The 26,251-nt window shown below is 35.0% G+C and overlaps 1 protein-coding gene across 4 annotated transcripts in view; it reads right to left on the reverse strand.

Moving 5' to 3' along the window:
* Positions 1 to 6,973: 6,973 nt before the first annotated feature.
* The window catches only part of LOC123547164 (BTB/POZ domain-containing protein 16-like), a 97,543-nt gene continuing 78,265 nt past the window's right edge, over positions 6,974 to 26,251 (reverse strand). For all 4 annotated transcript variants that reach the window (XM_045334063.2, XM_045334060.2, XM_045334061.2 and 1 more), the window contains 6 exons: positions 24,053 to 24,144; positions 16,108 to 16,190; positions 13,884 to 13,961; positions 12,986 to 13,084; positions 7,737 to 7,925; positions 6,974 to 7,147 (listed from right to left, as the gene is read on the reverse strand). In XM_045334063.2, the coding sequence (XP_045189998.2) occupies positions 7,079 to 7,147; positions 7,737 to 7,925; positions 12,986 to 13,084; positions 13,884 to 13,961; positions 16,108 to 16,190; positions 24,053 to 24,144 (610 nt within the window). In that variant the 3' untranslated portion in view covers positions 6,974 to 7,078. The remainder of the gene's footprint in view (positions 7,148 to 7,736; positions 7,926 to 12,985; positions 13,085 to 13,883; positions 13,962 to 16,107; positions 16,191 to 24,052; positions 24,145 to 26,251) is intronic.

Below are 26,251 nucleotides of genomic sequence, written 5' to 3' on the forward strand. Positions count from 1 at the left end.
GTTTTGGTAGAAAATGTGATCTCTTTAGTATTAACAAGGTTTTAAATCTATTTTGGTCTGTTGAGAAGAGCGAAGGCTTTTTGTCTACATTAATATCAAGAACAACCAAACTGCACGTCTGTCAGTACAAATGAGCCATGCCATGGGAAAACCAACATAGTGGGTGTGCGAACAGCATGGATCCTGACCAGACTGCGCGGATGGTTTTCCCATGGCACGGCTCAAATGATTTCTCTACAGAATCTCAATCAAGACAGCATCCGTAGAACTCCCAACTCATTCGTAAGTCATCCGGCGTTTCCGTTCAGAAATCGTAGGCATCCGGGGGCAATGGTGCAAAGTTTTGAACATGCTCAACTTTTGCCACGGATAATTTATCCGTAAGGAATCCGTAACAGTCTTGAAAAGATCGTAACAGATCTCAAAATATCGTAACAGTCCGGAAGACAACTTGATCACTGTGGTCAAACAAGAGGGTCATGTTGACCCTATACCACTCACCTGTTAAACTTGGCCTTGGAATCATCAAGATAAACATTCTGACCAAGTTTCATGAAGATTGGGTCATAAATGTGGCCTCTACAGTGTTAACAAGCTTTTCCTTTGGTTTGAGTGGTGACCTAGATTTTGACCCCACATGACCCAGTTTCGAAACTGATCTCGGAATCATAAAGATAAACATTCTTACCAAGTTTTATGAAGATAGCCTCAAAAATGTGGCCTCTAGAGTGTTAACAAGCTTTTCTTTTGATTTAACAGGGTGACCTAGCTTTTGATCCTATATGACTTAGTTTTGAACCTGGCATAGGAATCATCAAGATAAACATTCTGACCAAGTTTCATGAAGATCGGGTCATAAGTGTTGCCTCTAGGGTGTTAACAAGCTTTTTCTTTGATCTGACCTGGTGGCCGTTTTTGACCCTAAATGACCTAGTTTCTAACTTGTCCTAGAGATCATCAAGATAAACATTATGTGCAAGTTTGTATCAAATCAAAGCATAAATGAAACCTCTATATGACCGAAAGGGCAGTAATTCTAGAACCCATGATGGAATCTAGCCAGTTTTCGAAAGGAACAGAGATTTTATTGTGACTTAAGTTGTGTGTAAGTGTGGTTAAAATCGAATGTAAAATGTCACTTCCATCGTGTTCACAAGGTAAAAAGTAACACATTTTGGCTCTTTCATGGGTCAATCAGAGGCCGTAACTCCACAATCCAAGATCTATTGTTGTTAAAGATATTTTGCAAGTTTGTATCGAATCAAACCATAAATGAAGTCTCTATATGGCTGCAAAAGCCAAAATAGCAAATTTTGACCCTTTAAAGGACCATAACTCTTGGACCCATGATGGGATCTGGCCAGTTTTCGAAGGGAACTGAGATATTATGCCAATACAAGTTATGTGCAAGTTCAATTAAAATTGATTGCAAAATGTGGCCTGTATCGTGTTCACAAGAAACTGTGTGGACGATCACAAAAGCTCACCTTGTCACTACGTGACAGGCGAGCTAAAAAAAACGAGCTATTACGGTTTTATTCCGGTTCTAATAAGGTTAATCAAGGTTCTGTTACGATTGCATTACAGATCTATAAATCAACAAATTAGCAAAACCCATTTTTTTTTATTACACATCCGGAACTCATCCACACGCCCGTCTTTGGCAGTGCGATTCTAGTTTATAAACAAGAGCACCGCCTTGCGGGTGCTGACGCTCATCTGATTTTTTTCGTATAATAGAAATATTGTCCTACCCATGATTTTCTAAGTCTAAAAAGGGCCATCATTCTTGCAAAAAGCAAGTTATGTTTCTTGATGTACAGTGTCCACTTATGATGGTGAAAAACTGTTGCAAGTTTTAAAGCAATAGCTTTAATAGTTTAGGAGAAAAGTTGACCTAAACATAATATTCAACCAAGAAAATGATTTTTCTAAGTCCAAAAGGGGCAATAATTATTGCAAAAAGCAGGATAGAGTTATGTTGCTTGCTGTACAGGGTCAGCTTATGATGGTGAACAAGAGTTGCAAGTTTTAAAGCAATAGCTTTGATAGTTTAAGAGAAAAAGTTGACCTAAACATAAAACTTAACCAAGAAGTCTGATATTTTCTAAGTCCAAAAGGGGCCATAAATCTTGCAAAAAGCAGGATGGAGTTATGTTTCTTGCTGTACAGGGTCAGCTTATGATGGTGAACAAGTGTTGCAAGTTTTAAAGCAATAGCTTTGATGGTTTAGGATAAAAGCTGACCTAAACATAAAACTTAACCAAGAAAACTGATTTTCTAAGTCCAAAAGGGGCAATAATTCTTGCTAAAAGCAAGATGGAGTTATGTTTCTTGATGTGCAGGCTATACTGAGTCAGCTTATGATGGTGAACAAGTAATCCATGTTTCAAAGCAATGGCTTTGATAGTTTAGGAGAAAAGCTGACCTAAACATAAAACTTAACCAGGCAACGCCAACGCCAACAACCGCTCAAGTGATGACAATAACTAATCATTTTTTTTTCAAAAAATCAGATGAGCTAAAAATGCTCCCTTAGGCTTGTAGTTATGACGGAGCAATTTTACTAGAAAAAAATGTACCATGTGCGTGCCACATCTTATCGGGTTTATATTCAGTCGGGCTTTTATTATCATAAACTTCGTATATCGTTTACTAAATTCTATCACCATAGTTGGGAATAAGTGATGAAATCAAAAAGTAATCTGAAGACGCTTACAAACTTTGAAAATTTCTAAGGCAGTCATTTCTTATGAAACGTTTCATTGCAAGAGGCTATGACTGTATTCCGAGACCCAATGACTGTTTAATGTCCAGCCGTTTCACAGTTGGTCACTAAGTAATTTGACCTTTTACCTAGTGTAATTTTGATCTTGGACCTAATGGCCTGGGTCATGCGCTCTGCATGCCGCCTAAATAAGCTAAACAACTGGTATTAGTTTCATGAAAATCTTCACTTGGCATTTAGAAGATATCACGTGGACACAAGTTAAGCCAATTGACCTCTGACCTGCGTGATCTTGACCCTGGACCTAGTGACCCGTTGTGCTATTTGCATATCATCATGATTGGGTAAATTTCTAATGCCAATTTTACAAAAAATCTTCCAAATGGTTATAAAAGTATGGAACAGACACGAATTGTGGACAAATGGACATGCATTAATATTACTCCAACATTTAGCTCATATACGTTGTATCTGCGGAAACAGTAAGTCAAGCATGTGAGCATGTGATCATACTAAAGAATATTGTGCTTTATGCCATGTGGAATGCATGTAATCACAAAAAACAGACATCTCCATTTTTATTTTGTGAAACACAACAATCAAAAACATAAATGATTGTGTTGAGCAGTACAAATCAAACAATATTTAAAAACATCAAATAGTAAAAAAATAAATAAAATACATATTAACGTTATTCTATATTCTCAAAAAACGTATAATATTCTTAATACTCAATAACAACAAATATCACAGTGTCATGGCTGTAGAAGTACTGGTGACTTTATCTTTTACCCTGAGAATACAAGCACGGAAGAAAAATAATTAACTAAAATCAAATGAGTTTCTCATAACCAAATTTTGAAAAAAAATCCTACTGCTTCATGTTTGTATAGAAATAAACCAAAGAAATGCTTGTCATTATTCCTGATAACAAGTCTCTGCTTTTGGCACAAACTTCTTTTTGGCCAGTATCACTATTGATCTATTTTGTCCAAAATACATGCTAGCTGCTGACTCTTGACATAGCTGGAATATATACTGACGTATACAGTTGTATTTTTAGTATAATCCTTGAATATGGACAGAGCAAGAAAACAAGTCGTTCTCACTGTAAGATATGAACATTATACTTATTTCTGTGTAAACTAGAACTTTTATCATTAATATTAATTGCTACAAGTTGTCCTTGCTGTTCTTTGAATGTCGCAAATGTTAGTGTTGGCACTTAACTATTATTTGAGCATTTCTATGGCGCTTTATACTTCATTTCATCATCTGTGAATACTACAGCCAGAAGCTGCTTAAATCATGTGAAAATATCTTTGATTTTTATTCTGTTCTGCTTTAAATACCATGCAAAAAAGAAGTTAATGATTTTGTCTTTTGTATCCAATATCTTTTGTATCCAAAAAAGTGACCAAAATTGACATACAAGATCATGTGAAAATATCAGGGATTTGATTTTCGAATTTATTACTTTTTTGTTTTGTTTTGAAAACTATGTAAAAATTTAAAGCAATCAATAACTTAGTTTTTGGTCTCTCCTAAGATGTGATAATCATGTGAAAATATCAGGGATTTGATTTTCAAATTTTCTTATTTTATTTTTTTGTTTTGGTTTTGAAAACTTGTAGTATGTAAAAATTTAAAGCAATCAATAACTTAGGTTTTTTATTTATTTTGTTGGATTTAACGTCGCACCGACACATGATAGGTCATATGGCGACTTTCCAGCTTTAATGGTGGAGGAAGACCCCAGGTGCCCCTCCGTGCATTATTTCATCACGACTTAGGTTTTGGTCTCTCCTAAAATGTGACAAGAACCAACAAATGAGATTTTGAAAGAACAGAAAGGATGTAGTTAAAAAAAAGTTTAGCATATATTAATATATCATTTAACATGTTAGACAGTAATAATCATGATACAGGCTAAAGTGAAAATCAATATAAGATTAATGAAGTTAATAATTAAAACATTTTTAACGTTTATCACAAACAAAAAAGAAAATATTAATAATTTGAACAATAATACAATTTTTTAAACTTATGAAAATTAACACAAAGAAAAATTAGAAGTATTTACATGCATAAATGTAGTCCTAGCTGTATTTTTAACAATAATAAGCCATATGAGCCGCGCCATGAGAAAACCAACATAGTGGCTTTGCGACCAGCATGGATCCAGACCAGCCTGTGCATCTGGGCAGTCTGGTCAGGATCCACGATGTTCGCTAACAGTTTCTCTAATTGCAATAGACTTTGAAAGCGAACAGTATGGATCCTGAACAGACTGCGCGGATGCGCAGGCTGGTCTGGATCCATGCTGGTCGCAAAGCCACTATGTTGGTTTTCTCATGGCGCGGCTCAATTATAATTTTTTTCTCAAAAATGATAAGACTTGAAATAATCCTACTTCTTTTAAATTTCTCTTCCTTCTACCTGTATCTAACCATACAAGCAGAAGATTTATTTTTAAAACAATACCAATGCTTTTGATCTGGATGATATCTAAGAACTGTCAGAAGCATTTTGCAGCTGATATTGTCACAGTGAGTGAAATAATTTGGTATTGTCATACCTAAAATCATTGATGCGGGAGTGAATGATAAACAAGTTTTGACTGGCTGCACACTAAACCTCACAAAACCACATTTTTGGCCTTAACTTAAAATATACATGTCACTTGACATAGTATGAAGAACATGTAGTTTTCCATCCTCTGTCACTGACAAAGTTATTGCAATTTAAGATTTTTAATTAATTAATTTTTATTCTGTCACTCCGCCTCATATTTCAGCTCTAAGTAAAATGATGCACTAGCAGATATTCAACTGCACTCAATACCATAATAAAATAGACTAACTGAACTCCTAAATCATCATGTCAAAAGTGGATAGAAGTGAAATGTAAGAGATAGTTTCAACATTTTGTCATGAAACTGAACAAGGAGTGCTATCTTCGTTGACTTCCCTATATCTATAAATGGCACTATATTAGGAATTACTTCAACATCTTTTATTAATGAAACGTATACAAAGAAACTACATAATAACCGTGTATTGAGTAAATCTGGTAAATAATTTGGCACAAAATGATTAACAGTTTTAAAGCCACTGGGAAGTCTGATTACACTGTGATCACCATGCCAGTACATTAACTTAAACATGGATATAAATGTACAGTCATGGCAGATATCACAGTAAAATGTAAATAAGCTATTCTATTTTTAAAGTTATGCCCATTAAAATTCTGCAATAGTAGATATTTTCACAGGGCAAAACTTTCATTCTGAAATATTTTACAAGCTTTAAGTTCAAATAATTTCTTACTGTTCGTGCTTACAATCAAGAAATTCATTTTACAATCCTATGTACATGTGCAATACTCCTAAACTTGAAAAAAAAAATCCTTCATGTTATGTTGTCATTGTTTATATTGGTTTTAAGCCACACCAACACAGATTAGGTTAAATTACACCTTCCTAACTTTTAATGGTGGAGACTGAGCTCATCTCAAAGCATAATTTCTGGCATCTGCATCTGGGTAGCACTACCATTTTGTTGGATAGCTTCTTAAAATGAAGACCCAATCAGAGCTCAAACCCATTGCAACAACCGAGGAAAGTGAACAACTGCCTGCCACCTTAAAAATTCAGCCACCTAGGCCCCTATATAGTCATTGGCAATGGTCTGTTAACAAGACATTATATACAACTGTACCAAAATGTAAGGCTCTTTCACTGAATGCACAAGTACCAAAGGCATAGTGCATATCTAATTTAATAACTATTATATTATCCTTCTTGTTTGTTTTGGGTTTAACGCCGTTTTTCAACAGTATTTCAGTCATGTAACGGCGGGCAGTTAACCTAACCAGTATTCCTGGATTCTGTACCAGTACAAACCTGTTCTCCGCAAGTAATTGCCAACTTCCCCACATGAATCAGAGGTGGAGGACTAATGATTTCAGACACAATGTCGTTTATCAAATAGTCACGGAGAACATACGCCCCGCCCGAGGATCGAACTCGCGACCCCGAGATCCGTAGACCAACACTCTTACCTATTGAGCTAAGCGGGCGGGTTTATTATCCTTCTTCTGACAACTTTTCACAGATCTATCACTAAACTGAGGTAACTAAATACATCTTCATTCATTTTTTCTTAATTTCTTAAAGAAATAGATCAAAAAACAGTTCACAGCAGAGGGGAGTCTCGATAAGGTAATAGACATGTAATTTCTTTCTGTCCGATATATTTAAGATATAATTGCAGAACAATAATGACACTATGAATGACTTGATTAGAGACGAGTTTTCTCGCTTTCTTGACACTGAATTTGTTAATGATGTTAAGATGATGGGAATAACACAGCAAACTGTACATATAGTGGTTTCTTCACATCTGTCATCTGTAAAACCTGAAAGCAATAACAAAATGTCACTCAATTAACCTTTAGCCCACTAAATTTTTAAAATGGACTGGTCCATCATTCAATTTGGGCAGTACCATTTATTATTTAAAGGGATGTTCATTGAAAATTTACTGACTGAATAGCGAACAGTGCAAAACATTATCAGACTTCACGGATGTGCAGGCTGATCTTGGTTTGCACTGGTCACAAAGGCAGAATCACTTGCCGCCAGCAGGCTAAAGGTTAAGGTTATGCAGTTTTATTTCAGCTTTACGTACTGAGTATGAAACTGGGGTCAATGAAGTGACCCCAGAGACAGTAAGTGCAGGCTTCTTTAGCTGCATTTTATAGAGGAGTAAAACACCGTTTGCTCACTCAGCAGTCAGGCTGTTCATTTGATTACTATGTGGGTAATCAGTACCATGTATTGAGAACAGGGGGCAAGTAGAAATTAAAAACAAATAAACAATAATAACGCTCCACAAGAATCTTGTCAATTTCATAAATTTTAGCTGTCTCAAAATATATCTGAAATTTTCTTTTAAAATGCTTTAAAAGCATTCATAATAAAGCAATAACATCTGTTTATACTAACCTCTGATTTACTTGTTTTCTCACCGAGTCCAAATTTCTGACTCTTAATGCCAGTGGTCAAAAGTCGGTTATCTCCCTTGCTTACATATTGCGCTGTTATACAGTAGCGGACTTCTCGATCTACACGCATGGAGAAGGTGTTTCTTTCACACTGACGGAAACTAAGAATAGGGTCACCTGGTTTCAATCTCTGTCCACAAAAAAATAAATAAATAAATAAATAATGGTTTGGGGCAAAAAGCAGATTGTCAAAGAATTATTTACATCAAGTCTCTTCCAACATATCTATAAAACACAAAAGCATGGTAAAACTGAAGTCTACAACATTTGAGACATCTTCTGATTACAGAGTAACAGGACAGTAACATGTACCAATGTTTCAGCATAAGTAAACAATAGAAAAGTTTGGGAGGCTTGAAAAGACAGAGGACTAACCTCCCCTGATAGATTGACAAGCAACAGTAAACTTAATTGCATGGCATACAAAGTCAAAATGTGAAATCAACTGATCTGGATTTTTCCCTTATCTTTATTCCATTTCACCTGCTGTTTTATCTATGATTTCAAGAAAGTCATTGCAGTGTAAGTAAAAGATGACTTTTCACATCGGGGTTTCAATTAAAGACATGAAAACTGGTACTGGTTCTAAGCTCCCTTGCTTTGCAATCAGTATATAAAGGGTTATACCAGGTGAAGAGGTGAAATGCAAAACTTCAAACCCAAATATGTGCCTGTTACAGGATACAATATTGGTCAAAAAAGCTTTGCTGCTTGTCTTTAATCATATGCACCATTATTTAGCTTACCTTGACCTCTTAATGATGCCCCAAAAGAAAGATAAATTAATTGTTTTATATAACTATATGGTTGGCAAACTTGCCACTCTTTAACTTTGAAAGTGCATATACAATTATTTCTTATTTGACATGCTTTTGAAAAACGATCATAGCTGGGTATTGTGTTTAAAATTAGCATACTAACTGAATTATTTCTGTAATCTGATTGCCTACATTTAGCTTTTCAGACTATTTAAGACTCAATTCATTTATCTGATATTAATCATCATTAATCAAAGATCAAAATGTTTTTATACTGACTGATCAACATGGAAATTTTGACTGATCCCCAACACTTGTACCGGTAATTACAATGTGAAAGAAACCAATGTAATTGCAAAATGTTCAAGGGCATTAATTTTGATAAAGAAATAGTTTTATTTCTCTTAATGATAAAAGGAACACTACTAGTGTTATACAATTTAGTTTTTCTAATTAAGAACTCTTGTATGACTTAACAAGAGCACCGCCTTGCGGGTGCTGACGCTCATCTGATTTTTTTTGTATAAATAGAAATATGTCCTACCATGATTTTCTAAGTCTAAAAAGGGCCATCATTCTTGCAAAAAGCAGGATAGAGTTATGTTTCTTGATGTACAGTGTCCATTATGATGGTGAAAAACGTTGCAAGTTTTAAGCAATAGCTTTGATAGTTTATGAGAAAAGTTGACTTAAACATAATATTCAACCAAGAAAATGATTTTTCTAAGTCCAAAAGGGGCAATAATTATTGCAAAATGCAGGATGGAGTTATGTTGCTTGCTGTACTGGGTCAGCTTATGATGGTGAACAAGAGTTGCAAGTTTTAAAGCAATAGCTTTGATGGTTTAAGAGAAAAAGTTGACCTAAACATAAAACTTAACCAAGAAATCTGATATTTTCTAAGTCCAAAAGGGGCCATAAATCTTGCAAAAAGCAGGATGGAGTTATGTTTCTTGCTGTACAGGGTCAGCTTATGATGGTGAACAAGTGTTGCAAGTTTTAAAGCAATAGCTTTGATAAGTTTAGAATAAAAGCTGACCTAAACATAAAATTTAACCAAGAAAACTGATTTTCTAAGTCCAAAAGGGGCAATAATTCTTGCAAAAAGCAAGATGGAGTTATGTTTCTTGATGTACAGGGTCTGCTTATGATGGTGAACAAGTATTCCAAGTTTCAAAGCAATAGCTTTGATAGTTTAGGAGAAAAGTTGACCTAAACATAAAACTTAACCAAGAAATCTGATATTTTCTAAGTACAAAAGGGGCCATAAATCTTGCAAAAAGCAAGATGGAGTTATGTTTCTTGCTATACAGGGTCAGCTTATGATGGTGAACAAGTATTCCAAGTTTCAAAGCAATAGCTTTGATAGTTTAGGAGAAAAGCTGACCTAAACATAAAACTTAACCAGGCAACGCCGACGCCGACGCCGACAACCGCTCAAGTGATGACAATAACTCATCATTTTTTTAAAAAAAATCAGATGAGCTAAAAATGCAATGCATGTGTATAAGCCTACGAGAAGCATTTGAGTATTTTCTTTTTCTTTTGTCCTCAAACATGTCCTAATTTCTAATGAATTATTCATGAAAATGCAAATCAGAGACAAAAAGGTCTCATTATGAACTCTCACACTGCTAGAAAACAACATTGTTCCTTAACTCTCTGCAATACACAATGCGGGAGAAACAAATTGAATCACAACATGCCAAAGTTCTCGAGTGTATGACAAATACAACAAGTGAATGAAGTATTGCCATGCAATACAAAGTCCCCTACTGGAAGGCACCTGATTTTCTCTACTGCAATACACCATAATGATCTCATATCTGTCAGTGATGTATAAACAATATGGTACTATATTTATACAATGTTATAACAAACCACTTGATTAAAATTTGCATATATACAAATATCTACAGTTGTTGATTGTTTCATAACATCTATAAATATAATTAGACGCCCACGGGCAACATGTCGAGCCCGCCAGCTGTCAAAAGGACTGATTGCAGCAAACATTTCTGCCAAGTTATTTAAGAACATCTCCATCCACGGCTAAGTTAAAGCCCAGACAAGAGAAACTGCATTAACTTTTGACCTTTGACCCCTAAGTGTGACCTTGACCTTTCAAGTACTTACGCCTGACAGTCTGTCTCACTGCGGCAAACAACTGTGCCAAGTTATTTAAGAAACCTAGTTTTGACCTTTGACCTCCAAGTATGACCTTGACCTTTGAGGTAGGTGTCTTGGAGTTGCATGCAACATCCTGTCTCATTGAGGCAAACATTTATGCCAAATAAAAAAAAAAGATTGCTTTATGCATGGCAAAGTTACAGCTCAGACAAGCTCTAAAATGACTTTTGACCACCAAGTGTGACCTTGACCTATGGGATTATGACCCCAGGCTTGTGCAAGACACTCCTTCTCATAGAGGTGAACATAATTTTACCCCAAAGAAAAAACAAGACTGCTCCATACTTATCAAAGTTATGGCCTGGAAAAGCTCTAAAATGACCTTTGACCCCTAACCGTGACCTTGACCTTGACCTTTGAGATAGGAGCCTAGGGTTTGCACATGACACTCAGTCTCATTGAGTTAAACATTAATGCCAAATATAAACAAGATTCCTCAATGCATGTCAAAGTTATGGGCCGGACAAGATCTGACATGACCTTTGACCTCCAATTGTGAACTTGACCTTTGAGCTAGTGGTCCGAGTTTTCCGCAGGACTCATCATCTCATCATGGGGAACATTTGCGCAAAGCAATATTAAAATCCATTGATAAATGACATAGTTATGGACAGATGGAAAAGCACAATTCTATAGTCCCTGAAACTGGTTTTCAACCAGTAGGCGACTAATAAGAAGAGGGTCACTGATCCTAAATCACTCACCTCTGTGAAAGGCTTCAAATGTGTTTGTATAGCATAATGATACTACAGTTTTACATGTCATACTCAGGGGTGTGGCCTGAAGCTAGGGCAATAACTTGAGAACAAAGTTGAGTCAAACCCTTTATCAGTCCACTACATACAAATGTACATAATAGTGAACAGTGACCACACACCCCAGTGGCTGTTTATTTTTTGACAAAACAGAGCAATCTGTACAATCTTCGTAAAATGTCTTCCAAGGAACATTTGGTACAATTGCTTTAAAATTGAGCCTGCTGTTTCTGACAACAATATTTTTAAAGTTTCCAACACATATAGGGAAAAAGTGACAACTCTCCCTGGGCGCAATGTTTTATGACAAATCAAAATATTAAACAATCTTGGGAAAAGGTCACAAAAGGACTATTTGTGTGAAATTATTTTAGAATCTGGCCAGCAGTTTCATACAAGTATATTTTTTACGTTTCCACTATATACATATAGGGAAAAGTGACCACGTCCTCTGGTGGCAATGTTTTTTGATGAATTGGAATTATTTGAACAAACTTTGTAGAAGGTCACACAAGGAAAATTGTAAATTATTTTAAAATCGGGCCAACAGTTTCGCACAAGAAGATTTTTTAAGTTTTCTACTATATATGTATAGTGAAAAATGACCACGCCCTCTGGTGGCCAATTCTTTTTTACAAATCATTATAATTTGAACAATCTTGATAGAAAGTCACACAAGGACCATTTGTGTGAAATTATTTTAAAGTCAGGCCAGAGTTTTTAAGTGTCCACTATATACACATAGGGAAAGTGACCCTGCCCTTTGGCAGCAAAGTTTTGAAATGAATTGCAATAATTTAGACAATCTTGATAGAGGGTCACACAAGGACCATTCGAGTAATATTATTTCAAAATCTGGCCAACAGTTTCAAAGGAGAAGATTTTTTCCACTATATACATACAAGGAAAAGTGACTACACTCTCTGGTGGCCATGACCTATGATTATTTTTACATTTTTCTCTTTCTAACATGAAACTGTGTTAATATACAAAGTTTGAACAAATTCTATTATTGAGGAATTTTTGCCCCATCTCTCATACAAGAAACTGCAGCAAGTGTCTTTAAACTAGGTCCTGCGGTTTAGAAGATGTTGTTTGAAGGTTTTTCTATTTTTAGCTTTGGCTGCCCCTATGTGCAACCAAGCAAAACCGTTTGAACAACTTTGGTAGAGGATCACCAAAGAGACATCCAGGCCAAGTTTTATCAAAATCCATTCTGTGGTTTTGGAGGAGATGTCGTTTAAAGAAATCTTTGACGATGGACGCGAACACTTCCTGCTCAGGTGAGCTAAAAAGTAAGCCAAATGTGGTGCGTTTCCATGGAGAGTTGAAAAAAAAAAAGATAAAGGAAAGTTGAAAGACATTGCTGTTTTTACTTCTACGATGATGTCGCTCTTTCTTTTCTTCAATACAACACAGAGCATCTATTACTAGATGCCAATTTTAGAAAATATTATAATGGTAAATGTAAAGTATCTATATATTACCTGCATGAAGAAAGAATAAACACCATCTTTAGAGCCAGCTCCTTTCAACTCGAAATGGAACCCATGGAGTGAAAACACTTCTGAATGGTACAGGGGATCCTGCAAATAATCCAGTATATACAATCAAAACTTGTAATCAGCAGCCAGTCAAGGCAGTGGAACAATCTGGCTGCGTAGGACAGGTTGCTGCCTAAGACACGTTGAAATTAGAACAAAGTCATTTTGTGAAGTTAGCTAAACCACTGCTAAATGAAAGTGACAGGTTGCCTCTTAGACAGTTTCAACTGTACAAAATAATGTATAATATACTTTTCAAGGAAAAAAAATAGTGGTGCTTTTCAGTGCTGGAAAATATATAATTCCAATACCTGAAATGTATTAGTGGAGGAAATGGACACTAGGATCTGATACAAGAATGTTTAAATTATCTGTGGAAGTCATCTAATATTACACATACTCAAAATAAACATTAATTATAATGTTGCTGCTACCTGTTTTGTTTTTGGTCAATGTGATTAACTTAGCCAAACTAAAATAAACAACTTTTTTTACCTTGGTGTACATTTCCTAGAGAATCAGCAGATAAACAATGGTGACTGCTGATATTATTGGACAATAAGTTGGTTAAATAAAACTCTTCAATGAATGTACTACAGTACTGAAATTAATCAAACAAACAAATAAGGCCCTCTGACTTCTTGTAAAGTGTTCCATCAGGTACTGATAAAAAGCATACACTGGAATCAACTTCACTACAGACTGTTTTCAAACAAGATGGGAGATATCCTCAATGGAAATGTTCCAAACGGTAATATGGGCTGGAATCTGTTGATACATAATCAGTTGGGAATCACAATGAATTTGCACTTACTATTGATCAATTACTTAAGTTACTTACAGTATCCATTATGAAGCCTTGTCTGATGGCAGCTGTGTTAAAGTTTTTCAGCAGGGACATGTCTCCCCCTCCTTGCAGCTAAAATAATAAACAACTCCATAACTTGCAAAACGTAAAAAAAAAACAATGTTTGGGACAAACAAAAACTTGAAAGAATACAAATCTGCCATTTATCAGCATTTTCCATGGCTGTTTTTCTGCACTTTGGTAACCTTCTCTGTTCTTCATATTATTTAATGAAAATGCTTTGTGACTATTTTCAAGAATCAGTCATATATATTTGAATTTTGTTTAATTTTTTAGAATATTTAATGATAACCACAACAAACACAAAGCATCACAGTACCAAGCCAAGCCGCCTTGCTGGGATAAGTCAATGTTTTTGGTAATCTGTGGGTCTTTATGTAATGACTTCTTAAAGAATTTGACTGTTGGATATCTACAAGCAAAACTTGGAACATCTGTCAATCCTTGCACTTTACTGTTAACCAATGACACTTTCAAATAGTTGGCTTAAAGTACTAAGAAATCCTTAGTACTCAAAAAAACTAATTTTTGTGGATTTTGTGGTTTCATACATCCGTGAAAAATTAAAAACAAACAAAAAGATAAAAAAATCAATTAATTTTATGCATTTATTCAAATCCGAAGGATTCATCATCATGAAACAGTCCCTTTGACCATATCAATCTAATTTTATGCCAACAACATTGAATAACTTCAGAGTAGCGTGTATTAAAGTACTAAATTAACCAGGATTTTAATCTTCCAACATATTTAATAAGATATTTCCAATTTTATCTGGGCAATTAGCCATTAATGGTCTTCTTAATGGCTGTAAAGCTATAATAAAGATGGTTTGTGAGCTTTATTACATAAAATTCAGCCATATTAAAATTTTTTGATAGAAAATTAGAAGGTAACGTGTTTTACAAGAAATGTAAACTATCAAGCATGCCTAAATATATGGTTTAGAGTTACGTCAGCTGATTAATATTGTTTTCCTATCATAAATACTGGAAGATAATCTCTTTCTGAAGAAATTTTACCGCCTCTTCACTAACATTAAAAAATCTAATATTCTTCATAAAATTTAGAAAAGTCACACTTTTCCTTCCGAACTTTAATGAGTGTACTGACAGACATGGTTTCTCAACTGTCTACTGTTGTTATATAACATGCACTTTCTGTTGTAGTTTGAAAAGCATTGCGAATATGATACAGTCAAACCATTTGCAATGCCGTGTGCTTAAAGAAGACACATTGCATTGCCAGGGTGTATTAACCCTTAGCCTGCTGCAGGCGAATTTAACAGCCTTTGCAAACAGCTTGGAACCAGATCAGACGCCGATTAAATCGGCGTCTGATCAGGTTCCAAGCTGTTTGCTACTCTGACAATATTTCTTCCAATTTTGGAGCAAATTGAATGAACTTTACAATTTTAGCAGACGACATTTCCAGCAGACGACAATTTATCTAGCATGCTAAGGGTTAAGATCATGCTGGCAGAATTAACAGCAACTTCTATAAATTTTCACATGAAACCCTAGCTCACTGTCATCATTGTCATGTAAGGATCTTCTCAAATTGACAAATCCACTCGTCTGCTTGTAAATACAGGTAGAAATCAGCTCCAGACAAGTGGAACTTGCTGTAGTACTCGAGTGCAATTTTTGAGCCGAAGTATCTAAACAAAAGTTTTTGTTGTTCCAAATTCTAAAATCTGCCTTAAGCTCCATTATGGTACCACAATACAATCACATTCTGGTATGTATAAATTTTTAACACATTTTAAAATAGACGCCGTTTGTCAAATCTTTTTTTTTTCAGGAATTGCAGGAGTACAAATTGTCTCAGGACGAGTGAAAATTCCTTTCAAAGAACTTTTTTCAACCCTGGTATGATTACCAAAATTTGTTCGTTCCACTTGGTTTAAATTCCATTTTTCATCCTCTTTTTGTTCTGCATAGTTCTGCATACTGGTTCCATATGACACATGGGTGACAATATACACAGTGCCTCGGCGTAAAACTTACAACTTCTCAATTCATCGTTTTTGTGATCTACATACTTTAAGTCTTAGCTAATATGACAAGCCATAAGTTTATGAGTCAAGCTAATGTATAAGGGATTACATGTATAAGAGTGAGTTGCATGCTTTCAAAGCATTAAAGAATTAAAATAAAACCCAAAGCTTCTATAAACCATAGAAACTTCCACTTACAGCGTGATAATGCTGTGACAGAAGGTCTATCAGCTGTTCTCTCGGCAAGATATTCATCAGCTGCATGTCTTGGATATTTCCCGCTGTAAAAGTAAAACAAGGCAATGAAATATTCATCAGCTGTGGTATCTTGAATTAGTCGTTTCCTGATGTAAAAACAAAACAAGAATACAAACTTTTTATCAGCTGCACGACTTTGATATTTCCTATTGAAAAAAAAGACAAAAATAGAAGATATTCATTAGGAGTATGTCTCGGTTGTACCCAGCTGTAAACTTAAGACAAGAAACAATTTATAAACATGTCCGAAGTCATTACATGACATTTTGAAGAACACAATTCCTGTTCCTTTCTTTCGTGGTAATGTGATACAGTAAAAATGATGTAAAAAATGCGGACACCAAATTACTAGTAGTTGTTGAAAGTCTTCTTTTCTCTGACTCAATTGTCCAAAAGGAACTTGTTAAAACTAATAAGCATCTTTATTCATAAGATGGCGAGACTAAACTTTCCTCTTTTTTTTTTTTACCGCGGAACAGTGACAGTAAGTCCGTTTACAAATGTCTTGAATAAATGATGGTGTTGACTGTCTGAGTGGACAGCATTTCTCAAAGGAATAAGTTAAGTGTGACACCTCATTTGGCTAATACCGTACAAAAGTTTTATAAATGCATTTACATAGTTAATGTCTATCAACAAGCATTAGTTTTCTGATTAGACCGAGGAGTTCAAAGAATAATCAAATCAAACAGTATAGACAGAAAGACTGATGACTAAAGACGATAAAATTCCATTCTAGGAATGAAATAAAACATTACTGGTAACATTTATGTCATGCATCTGCCAGAAGTAATGGAGTGTGTTTAACCTCACAGAAAAAGTTACTGTAAAAAAAATCCGAAATACATCTTTTTTTAAATAATTTTCTAAGATTTGGCTTTTCCAAATGTGTACATAATTTTAACTTAATTTCAGACTTTAATTTCAGTACTCGTGGAACAAATTAACTTTATGACTATTCATTATAGCATGAACTTTGGTGTGAAGAATTCAACTTTTCCCCTGCTGAAAACCATCTTGTCTGCAATATACCAGCAAGCATGAATATTCCCTAACATAGCTCAATCCAAATATCTCTAGAAGGATCTATTCTGTGTGGCCCAATGGTTACAGTCAAAAACTTTAAATCATTTGGCCTTCACTTCTGTTGGCTTGAGCCCGGCTCAGATCATCATTCAAAACAGCCATCTAACTGGGTCGTGCAAGGCATGTGGTTTTACCTAAGTGCCCGTCCATGCCTGAATTAAAGCACAATGGGACACTAGAAGCCGTTCAGGCCACTGGCACCAGAACAGAAAGAAAATGCCTCTGTACATGTTATACCAACCCCCTAGGTATTCTATAAGAACCATGGTCAAGAACAGGAAAATATACTAACCCGTTTCAATCATAAATTTCTCAACTTCAACGCGCAGTTCGGTAAATGGGTACCTAGTATATTGAACAAGCGATAATTTATCTTCCATCGTGCACCAGTCACACTGTCTCAATATTCCATATTGCTGAGATTATCAACATATTTTATGATTTCGTCAACGTTACAGAAAAAACTTGCTTGACCTTCTCTAATGAACATCCGGTCTAGAGGTCACGGCAATGTGCACATGTTTGGCGAAATGTAAACAAACAAAAAAAGAATTTAGAAAATATCACATTTTTACAATGAAACTCGAAATGATGAATGAAATTCATCTTGAATATGATCTTAATAATTTGAAATCGTACATTGGTCTGCATCTGTTCTGTTTATTTTATTCATTTTGCACATTTATGCTGCATTTTCACATTTTAGCGAACACTTGTAGTAAAATGACGATTGACATACATTTTCACATTAGCCAATCAGAATGGTTTTGTAATCTAGAACGGAACTTCACCAGGGAAGTTCAAGCAAGTTTTTTGTGTAAACTTGAAATAACTATAAACTACGCGTTGTTTTTCTAAGATAAGATGTATTGAAAAAATGTGACCGGTACACAATGGAAGATAAATTACCACTTGTTTGATATCCATATATAGTACACATTTACCGCACTGCGTGTTTTAGGTATGAAATGCGTGATTGAAATGGGTTAGTATCCCTTCTGTAAATATGCCACAAATGTCCATCATTTTCCATTATTTTTCATGGCATTGTATGGCATTCAGTGACATCTGATGGAAAATATGATGGACAATACTGGCATTTGATGGGAAACTGTTGGCTTTTCCTTACATTGCCACTGTTTACCACCAAATGACAACACAAGTTCCACCAAATGCCACAGAACTGTAGTGGAAATCAGTGGAAAATTGAACTTTGCCATTTTTATGAGTGTAAACCAGTGTAAAACACTTAGAATTTTTCTCTAATTCTGAGACTGGAAATTTCTGTGTTGAAATCATTTGTGTAGTGATAAAGCCGAAACATTAAATTTAAGTAAAGACTTGTCATATTGAGTTCCTCTTGCAAAACATAATTATTTTAATCATAAGGCGTAAAAAAATGTTTGTTTCCGGTATCCCGACCTACCCTAAATTTTTGGCCTGACCCTAAATATTTTTTTGGCCTTATTTCTTCAACTTTTTGACAAAAAGTTGCAAAACTGCACTTTTCACACTTTAAACATGGTCAGTGATGTTAGAAATCAACTTACTGATGCTTTAAAGGTATAACCCCCCTATTTGCATTCATTTATTTTCCGAAAAGTCTCCCTTAATAAAAAAAATTCCCCCCAAAAAAATTTCCGAGCTACCTTCCCTAATTTTTTCCATGTTACCGGAAACAAAAATTCTTTTTGGCCTAATCATAGTTTTTGCTTATTAATTATAATGAAGGTGAACTGTTGTTTGAGTCACTCTTAAGCATGTAGTTTATTGTTTAAATTTGCTGTTTTTACTGTGTAACAATCCTCAATTGAAATAAATATCAAACTTACAGATAGATAATATTGTTTCATCATTTTATCTTACTTAAGTTACTGAGAATCTATTTGTTGACTGGCACTATTTATTATAGGGGCTGTTCTCTCACAGCATGACCTTGATACCTGTACATTGTATACAAATACAGTGTACACACACTGCAGAGATAAAGGGTTAACTCTGGAATGCTGCTGTGTTATAAATAGAACTCTCAACCAATGAAAATAAAGATATGTAGTGGAGCCAAAACACACAAAGTAATCCCAACAGTCCTGTTTTATTTCAAAGGCCTTTTAAATATTTAGAAATAGACAATGAAAGATATTCTCTTTTTAGTAGATTAGTATTTGTTAAAACATTCTAGTGGAGATTCCTTCAACAATAGATAGCAAAATAGAAAGCTGCTCAAGAATATCAAAAGTTTAAAAGTAAACAGGAACTTCTTTGTTGGAGATATTCCTTTACACATGCAGCTGGAATTTAAACAGGTTATGTTGCTAAAATAACCTTTAAATGGACACTGGGTAAGTACATCTATTTACTTATTTTCTATTTAAACATGTTTTATAACATTCAGGAAGCTTCAGAATAAACTTGATAAAATTAAATGCTGACTCAATCTTTTCAAATGATCATTTATTCTTCAGTGGTTCATCTCTTGTCAGTTTCTACACAAACTAAATCAATAGTAAATATAAAAAGGTTTAAATTCTTTTATCATAATTACTTTTCAGATAAAGTATAAGATGTGTATATGCAGTACCTGACATATGCCAAAACACACATGGATAAAATGTATGAGGCATGAGACATTTTTAGGCTTCAGTGATTTACACTTTGTAGAATGAATGGTGCTCACAGAGAAACCCTATTGATGTGTAAACTTTTGTAAGTATGTCTGCAAGTACTTTAATCTAGCACAAAACTCAATTGAACAGTGTTTATTGTAAGGAATGTTCTTGTAATATCTTTTTACTTAACAGTTCTAGTAAACTTTTGTCTTTAATACAAAACAAGTTTCTTTCATCTATAAAGCAATTTTTTTTATTAACTTCAAGAATTTTTAAGTCTAATGAGCAATGTTGAATTAAGTGCTTTAATAATATCATGAAAATGATGTGAATTAATTGACAGTTTAAAAAGGAAAAATTACATAAGCTGCTCTAATGATTACATGTATATTCCTTTCTTTCATTATTCATTTCATATCATGTTTCAAACACATGCAGTGATGGTATACACCTCTTGGACTTGATGGCAAATAGTGGAAAACAGTGGCATTCTCCAAGCTGGTTAGTTGAGAATGGTGGAGAAATATCCATGGCAAATAGTGGCATTTAGAGAAAAACAGTGGCATATTTTACACTGATTGCCACAACAGTTATAGTGGCAAACAGTGGAAACTTTTAGTGGCAAATGGTGAAATACGTTCCAATACTCCACTGATAGTGGCATTCAATGGAAAACAATGTCAGTTTTTACATCAATATGTGACAGTGGCAAACAGTGAAAAACTTTAATGGCAAATAGTGAAAAATGTTCCAATAATCCACTGATACTGGCATTTAATGGAAAATGGTGGAAAATTTTGACTGGCCTTTACAACCTCTATTTTTTCAATGTTTTCCATCAGTTTCCACTCAAAGAGGCTTGTTCCAATACTCCAGTGTTTTCCAACGATTTTTCAGTGGAAAATGGTGGCAAATTTACAGAAGGGATATTTTCCCATTCATGACCATGGTTCTTATAGAATACCTAGGGGTAGGGTATAACATGCACAGAGGCATTTTCTTTCTGGTCTGGCGCCAGTGGTTCAGGCCATATTGCAACTTTCTAGCTTTAATGAAAGAAAAACTCAGCTGCCCCAACAACCATTAAACTAGTCAAAGTCAAACCACCTTCAAGTTGGTAAAACTTCTGACCTGGGACCTGCAGCTGGAAGAGAAGTCACAAAGTGACATACAAATGTAGTTATATTTTTATTCTTAGGGAATTTTAAGTTAAAAATGCAACCAATATCTGTTATTAGAAAGAAAGCTATCATCATTAGTTACAAAAATGTTTTCATAAAAGAATAGCACAGCAATGTACCTTTTTTTAACAACATTTGCTGTTCTCCCTTAAGTAAATACATCATACTGCTTTGTGTTTTATATTCTAAACCTTTTCTTTATATTCTAAAACTTTATGCTGTCTAGGATTTCAACACCATCACACTAAAAACAGCTGGAAATTAACCTATAAGAAATAAAACTGTGTCTGGTAACAATCACAAGTCAAGAAATTGGATTTTAGAACTCTGAATTAAACGAAATTAATCTCAGACTTTGTCTTGACATGTGACACCTTGCTGTGAAATGAATGTATAGAAAGGAGAAACATTTGATTTCGAAGGAATTCAAAATTTCAAATAATTCGGTTAAAACTAAAGTTTAACACTCTTTCTCAGTTCACTTTAGAATTATCAACAATATCAACTTTTAAGGTTTTCTGCATTTTCAAAACAATTTTTTTTTATTAAACCTCAGTTTGGCATTTAATTAAACAGATAGTTTCATGTTCTTGATTTTTTGCTAGATCTCAAAAACCTGGAACTCAAGCAAGCTTTTATAATGGGAGTCCATATTAGGAAAACACAAACTTCTCACAGATATAAATTAACATGTCTGCGTGCTTAATTCTGTGACATTTGCTGGTGATGTAAGAGATCTGAAAATTTCAAACTGGTTTTTAGACAATATTTGGAACTATTTCACATGTCAACAATTTTATCATTTTATTTTATCTTTAAATTAGAAGTAAAGAGAAATTGTTGTTTTTATACAGTCACACACAAATTGTCAATATCTTGTAGACAGTTTCTAAGTTCTGTAAACCATTAATTCTAATGACTCAAACATGCAGAACTTCCTCAAACTTTAGCCTGCAGGTGACAAATGATTCTGCCCTTTCGACCAGTGTAGACCAAGATCAGCCTTCGCATCCATGCAGGCTAATCATGGTCTGCACTGTTCGCTATTCAGTCATTAAATTTTCAGTGAACACCCCTTTGAAAAATAAACGAACCAGTCCATTTTAGAAATTTAGCAGGGTAAGGGTTAATGAAGTTTTGCTCCTGGATGATCTTAATATAGTGCAAATTCTAATTGGTATTTTTGAAGAAACAAGAGCTGTCTCCGTAGGATGACACATGCCCCCGATGGCACTTTGAATGAATAGTTATGGCCGATGTTAGAGTTTAGGACCTTTGACCTACGGAGCTGGGTCTTGCGCGAGACACATCGTCTTACTGTGTCACACATTCATGCATAGTTATTTTAAAATCCATGCATGAATGACAAAGATATGGACCGGACATGCCCATCAATGCACTATCATGAAAAATGATCTTTAACATCTAAGTGTGACCTTGACCTTTGAGCTACGGACCTGGGTCTTGCGTGTGACACGTCGTCTTACTGTGGTACACATTCATGCCAAGTTATTTGAAAATCCATCCATCGATGACAAAGATATGGACCGGACACGCCCATCAATGCATTATCCTTTAACATCTAAGTGTGACCTTGACCTTTGAGCTACGAACCTGGGTCTTGCGCATAACACGTCGTCTTACTGTGGTACACATTTATGCCAAGTTTTTTGAAAATCCATCCATCGATGACAAAGATATGGACCGGACACGCCCATCAATGCACTATCATGAAAAATGATCTTTAACGTCTAAGTGTGACCTTGACCTTTGAGCTACGGACCTGGGTCTTGCGTGTGACACGTCGTCTTACTGTGGTACACATTCATGCCAAGTTATTTGAAAATCCATCCATCGATGACAAAGATATGGACCGGACACGCCCATCAATGCATTATCCTTTAACATCTAAGTGTGACCTTGACCTTTGAGCTACGAACCTGGGTCTTGCGCATAACACGTCGTCTTACTGTGGTTCACATTCATGCCGAGTTATTTGAAAATCCATCCATCGATGACAAAGATATGGACCGGACACGCCCATCAATGCACTATCCTTTAACGTCTAAGTGTGACCTTGACCTTTGAGCTACGGACCTGGGTCTTGCGCACTGCACGTCGTCTTACTGTGGTACACATTCATGCCAAGTTATTTGAAAATCCATCCATCGATGACATAGATATGGACCGGACACGAAAATTGCGGACAGACCGACAGACTGACAGACCGACAGACTGACAGACCGACAGACCGACAGACAGACAGACGGTTCAAAAACTATATGCCTCCCTTCGGGGGCATAAAAAAACTGGACAGTTTAACATATTACATTAATGCAGGGTTTTATCCCAAGACACACTTTACCATTTCACATTCCAGACTATGTAATATTTTATAACCATAACTGAGATGCCAGGCAGAAATCTCTTGTTAAAAGCAAATAAAGGGCAAACCTTGCATATCTATAATTTCAGCTTGTCTCCATTAATGAAGGCGCAGAAGAAACAACAAGAAAATGACAATTTTGAAAGTGAAAAATGTGAAAAAGCATCAAATTCAGTTTTAAAAGGAAGAGAAAAGACTTTTTGTTCTTGTACCATTTTATGTTTTATATAATAAAGAATTGACACACAAAACTGAGAAGGTTAAAAAAAATTGGTTCACAACATCCTTCACTTAAATAGAAATCAATCAACACTACTACTAATTAACAAATCCTGTGAGACTTAAGTTCTACCATCAATTGTATTCAGGAGATTTATATTGGTTTATAAAGTAAAGCAAAAATTTATACCAGTATGGATAAATTTTCTTTGAGAGGTTATCAACAATACTCTGAAAACAACATCTTGAAACAATGATGCATCCAAAATATTTCAAAGATTTTCCCAATGAACCCAAATAGTCAACATAAATGTGCATATCTATTCCATAGCTTGGATGAACATGAGGTACCCAAATTCTGTAAATTATACCAGCATTTCTTTAATGAATAAAGTAATACTTACTATCTAAAATTCCATGTAGGCGTACAGCTGAGAACAAGGGTGAGTAAATCTGGCCATCATCACGTTCGATGAATGATGTTGTCTTTGGTAAACTGAAAAATCAAACAAATGAAAATGTGTTCTGGATCATCAAAAAATGAAACTGCCACTGGGATAATTCATATTCATGATCATCATTCAAACTGACAAACCTATAAAAATGTGACTAAAATTTATCCGAAATGATGCAAAAGGCCAAAAATGAAGGAACTGAAACTGATCCCTTACCCTGCTAAATTTCTATAATGAACTTGTCCATCTTTTCAATTTGGACAGTACCATTGTCTGTTAAAAGGGGTGCTTACCAAAAAGATACTGACTGAATGGCGAACAGTGCAGATCTTGATCAGACTGCATGGATGTGCAGGTTGATCAAGATCTTCACTGGTCGCAATGGCAGGAATCAATTGTGTCCAGTACGATAAGGGTTAGTCTCCAAATTCTTTATTACATATTTTATGAAAAATGCTCTTCATGCAGTTTTTTGAGAGCTTCTGCTCTAAACATTTTCTTTTTTTTCTATCAGCATGATCAGTCATGTTTGGAGATTTCATTAAATGGTGAAATTAAGCTTAGTAACTTGTCATTTTACAGAAATATAACTATGCCACATGATATCCCATGTTTAATGCTGAAAACCCCTAATTCTCCAAAAAATGTTAATTCTCAATTTTGGATGGTGACCATAGCTAAGATAGACTATAAATGGATACAATATGCAGGTAAGGCATAATCCAATTAGCCAGGGGACTAATCTTCCCTGGGGACCTCATTGTATGCTTAAAATTAAAGATGAACTTTTGAATTGCCAAACTTAGAAAAGATGAAAAGCAACAGGTCAGGACAGACATAATACTGTGCGTGAAGACCATCCTTGGGACAGACAAAAATTGGTCTTCATTTACAGGTGGTCTTAATTCACATTTTGTTAGTCTGTTTTGGGTTGAACACCATTTTTCAACACTATTTCAGTTATGTAACGGCGGGCAGTTACCGGTAACCTAACCAGTGTTCCTGGATTCTGTACCAATACAAACCTGTTCTCCGCAAGTAACTGCCAACTTCCCCACATGAATCAGATCATCACAGAGAACATACGCCTCGCCCGAGAATCCAACTCACGACCCTGCGATCCGTAGATCTGCACTCTCCCTAATGAGCTAAGCAGGCGAGCTTATAAACACTGCTACTGTTAAAATCTGAAGTAGAACTCGCGGTCTTTAGAGCTATATGGTCTCTGTTCACCAATGGTCTTTCGCACAAGTTTGACTCTATTTCTAAACACAACAGGAAGTACTTCTTGGCAAAAATAGGAATTAACAGAGTGAACCAAGGCATATCTAGATGGTTTGAAATGTTAGTGAATAAGGTTGATGACTGCGTTTGATTTGTTTCATTATCAACAAAGTAAATCAAGATTCTCTAAAAGTGCAGTCATATAGAAACTTGGACTATCATTCACACTGTAGATGCTTCTAGGGCAAACTTCCAATTCTTCTTAATTTTTTGTAAATACGTCATAATTTGTAAATTTCCCCATAGCAATAGAAGTAATTTTTATATTATACATAAAGTACATTTTGCTTTCAATGAGGTCATAAATTTTAATTATAGCTGTATCAAGAGATTGGATCTATAAAACCTACTAGACCTAACTTGATGAATTTTCTAAAGTGCATTGGAAACAAAAACAAGTCCAAGAAATAAAGCTGAAATGTTTTGAATATAAAAGTCAATGTCTGTTCCCATGGGTAAAATTTATGTAACTGCCCTCACATAGAACTTTGTTAATGAAAAGACCTTTTAGTAACCTGAAACTAAAATGCCCTCTAATTTCATTTGCTGGTGACGATAGAACTGTTGTTTTTCTTTGAATGTGTAAAACGTTGCCAAGAACAGAATGTATGCTTTGACACAATCGCACAGAGTTCACAAGAATTAATCACCCGCTGAACTATGAATACAGTGAAATACCAAAGTTGTAATATTTCATTTGCTACTGACACATAGTATTACAGTAACAATACTTCTGTAATGTTTAAGAGGAAAAGTAAACAAGAAATATTTTAAGTGTAGGGCTTTTTTTTCTTTCTTAAAAAGGGGCCGACATTCAGCCCCTTCAAAATCCAAAATTGCCGTGGAAAAAAATTCACAATTTTG

Source organism: Mercenaria mercenaria, chromosome 9 (genome assembly GCF_021730395.1).
Source record: "Mercenaria mercenaria strain notata chromosome 9, MADL_Memer_1, whole genome shotgun sequence".
NCBI lineage: Eukaryota > Metazoa > Mollusca > Bivalvia > Venerida > Veneridae > Mercenaria > Mercenaria mercenaria.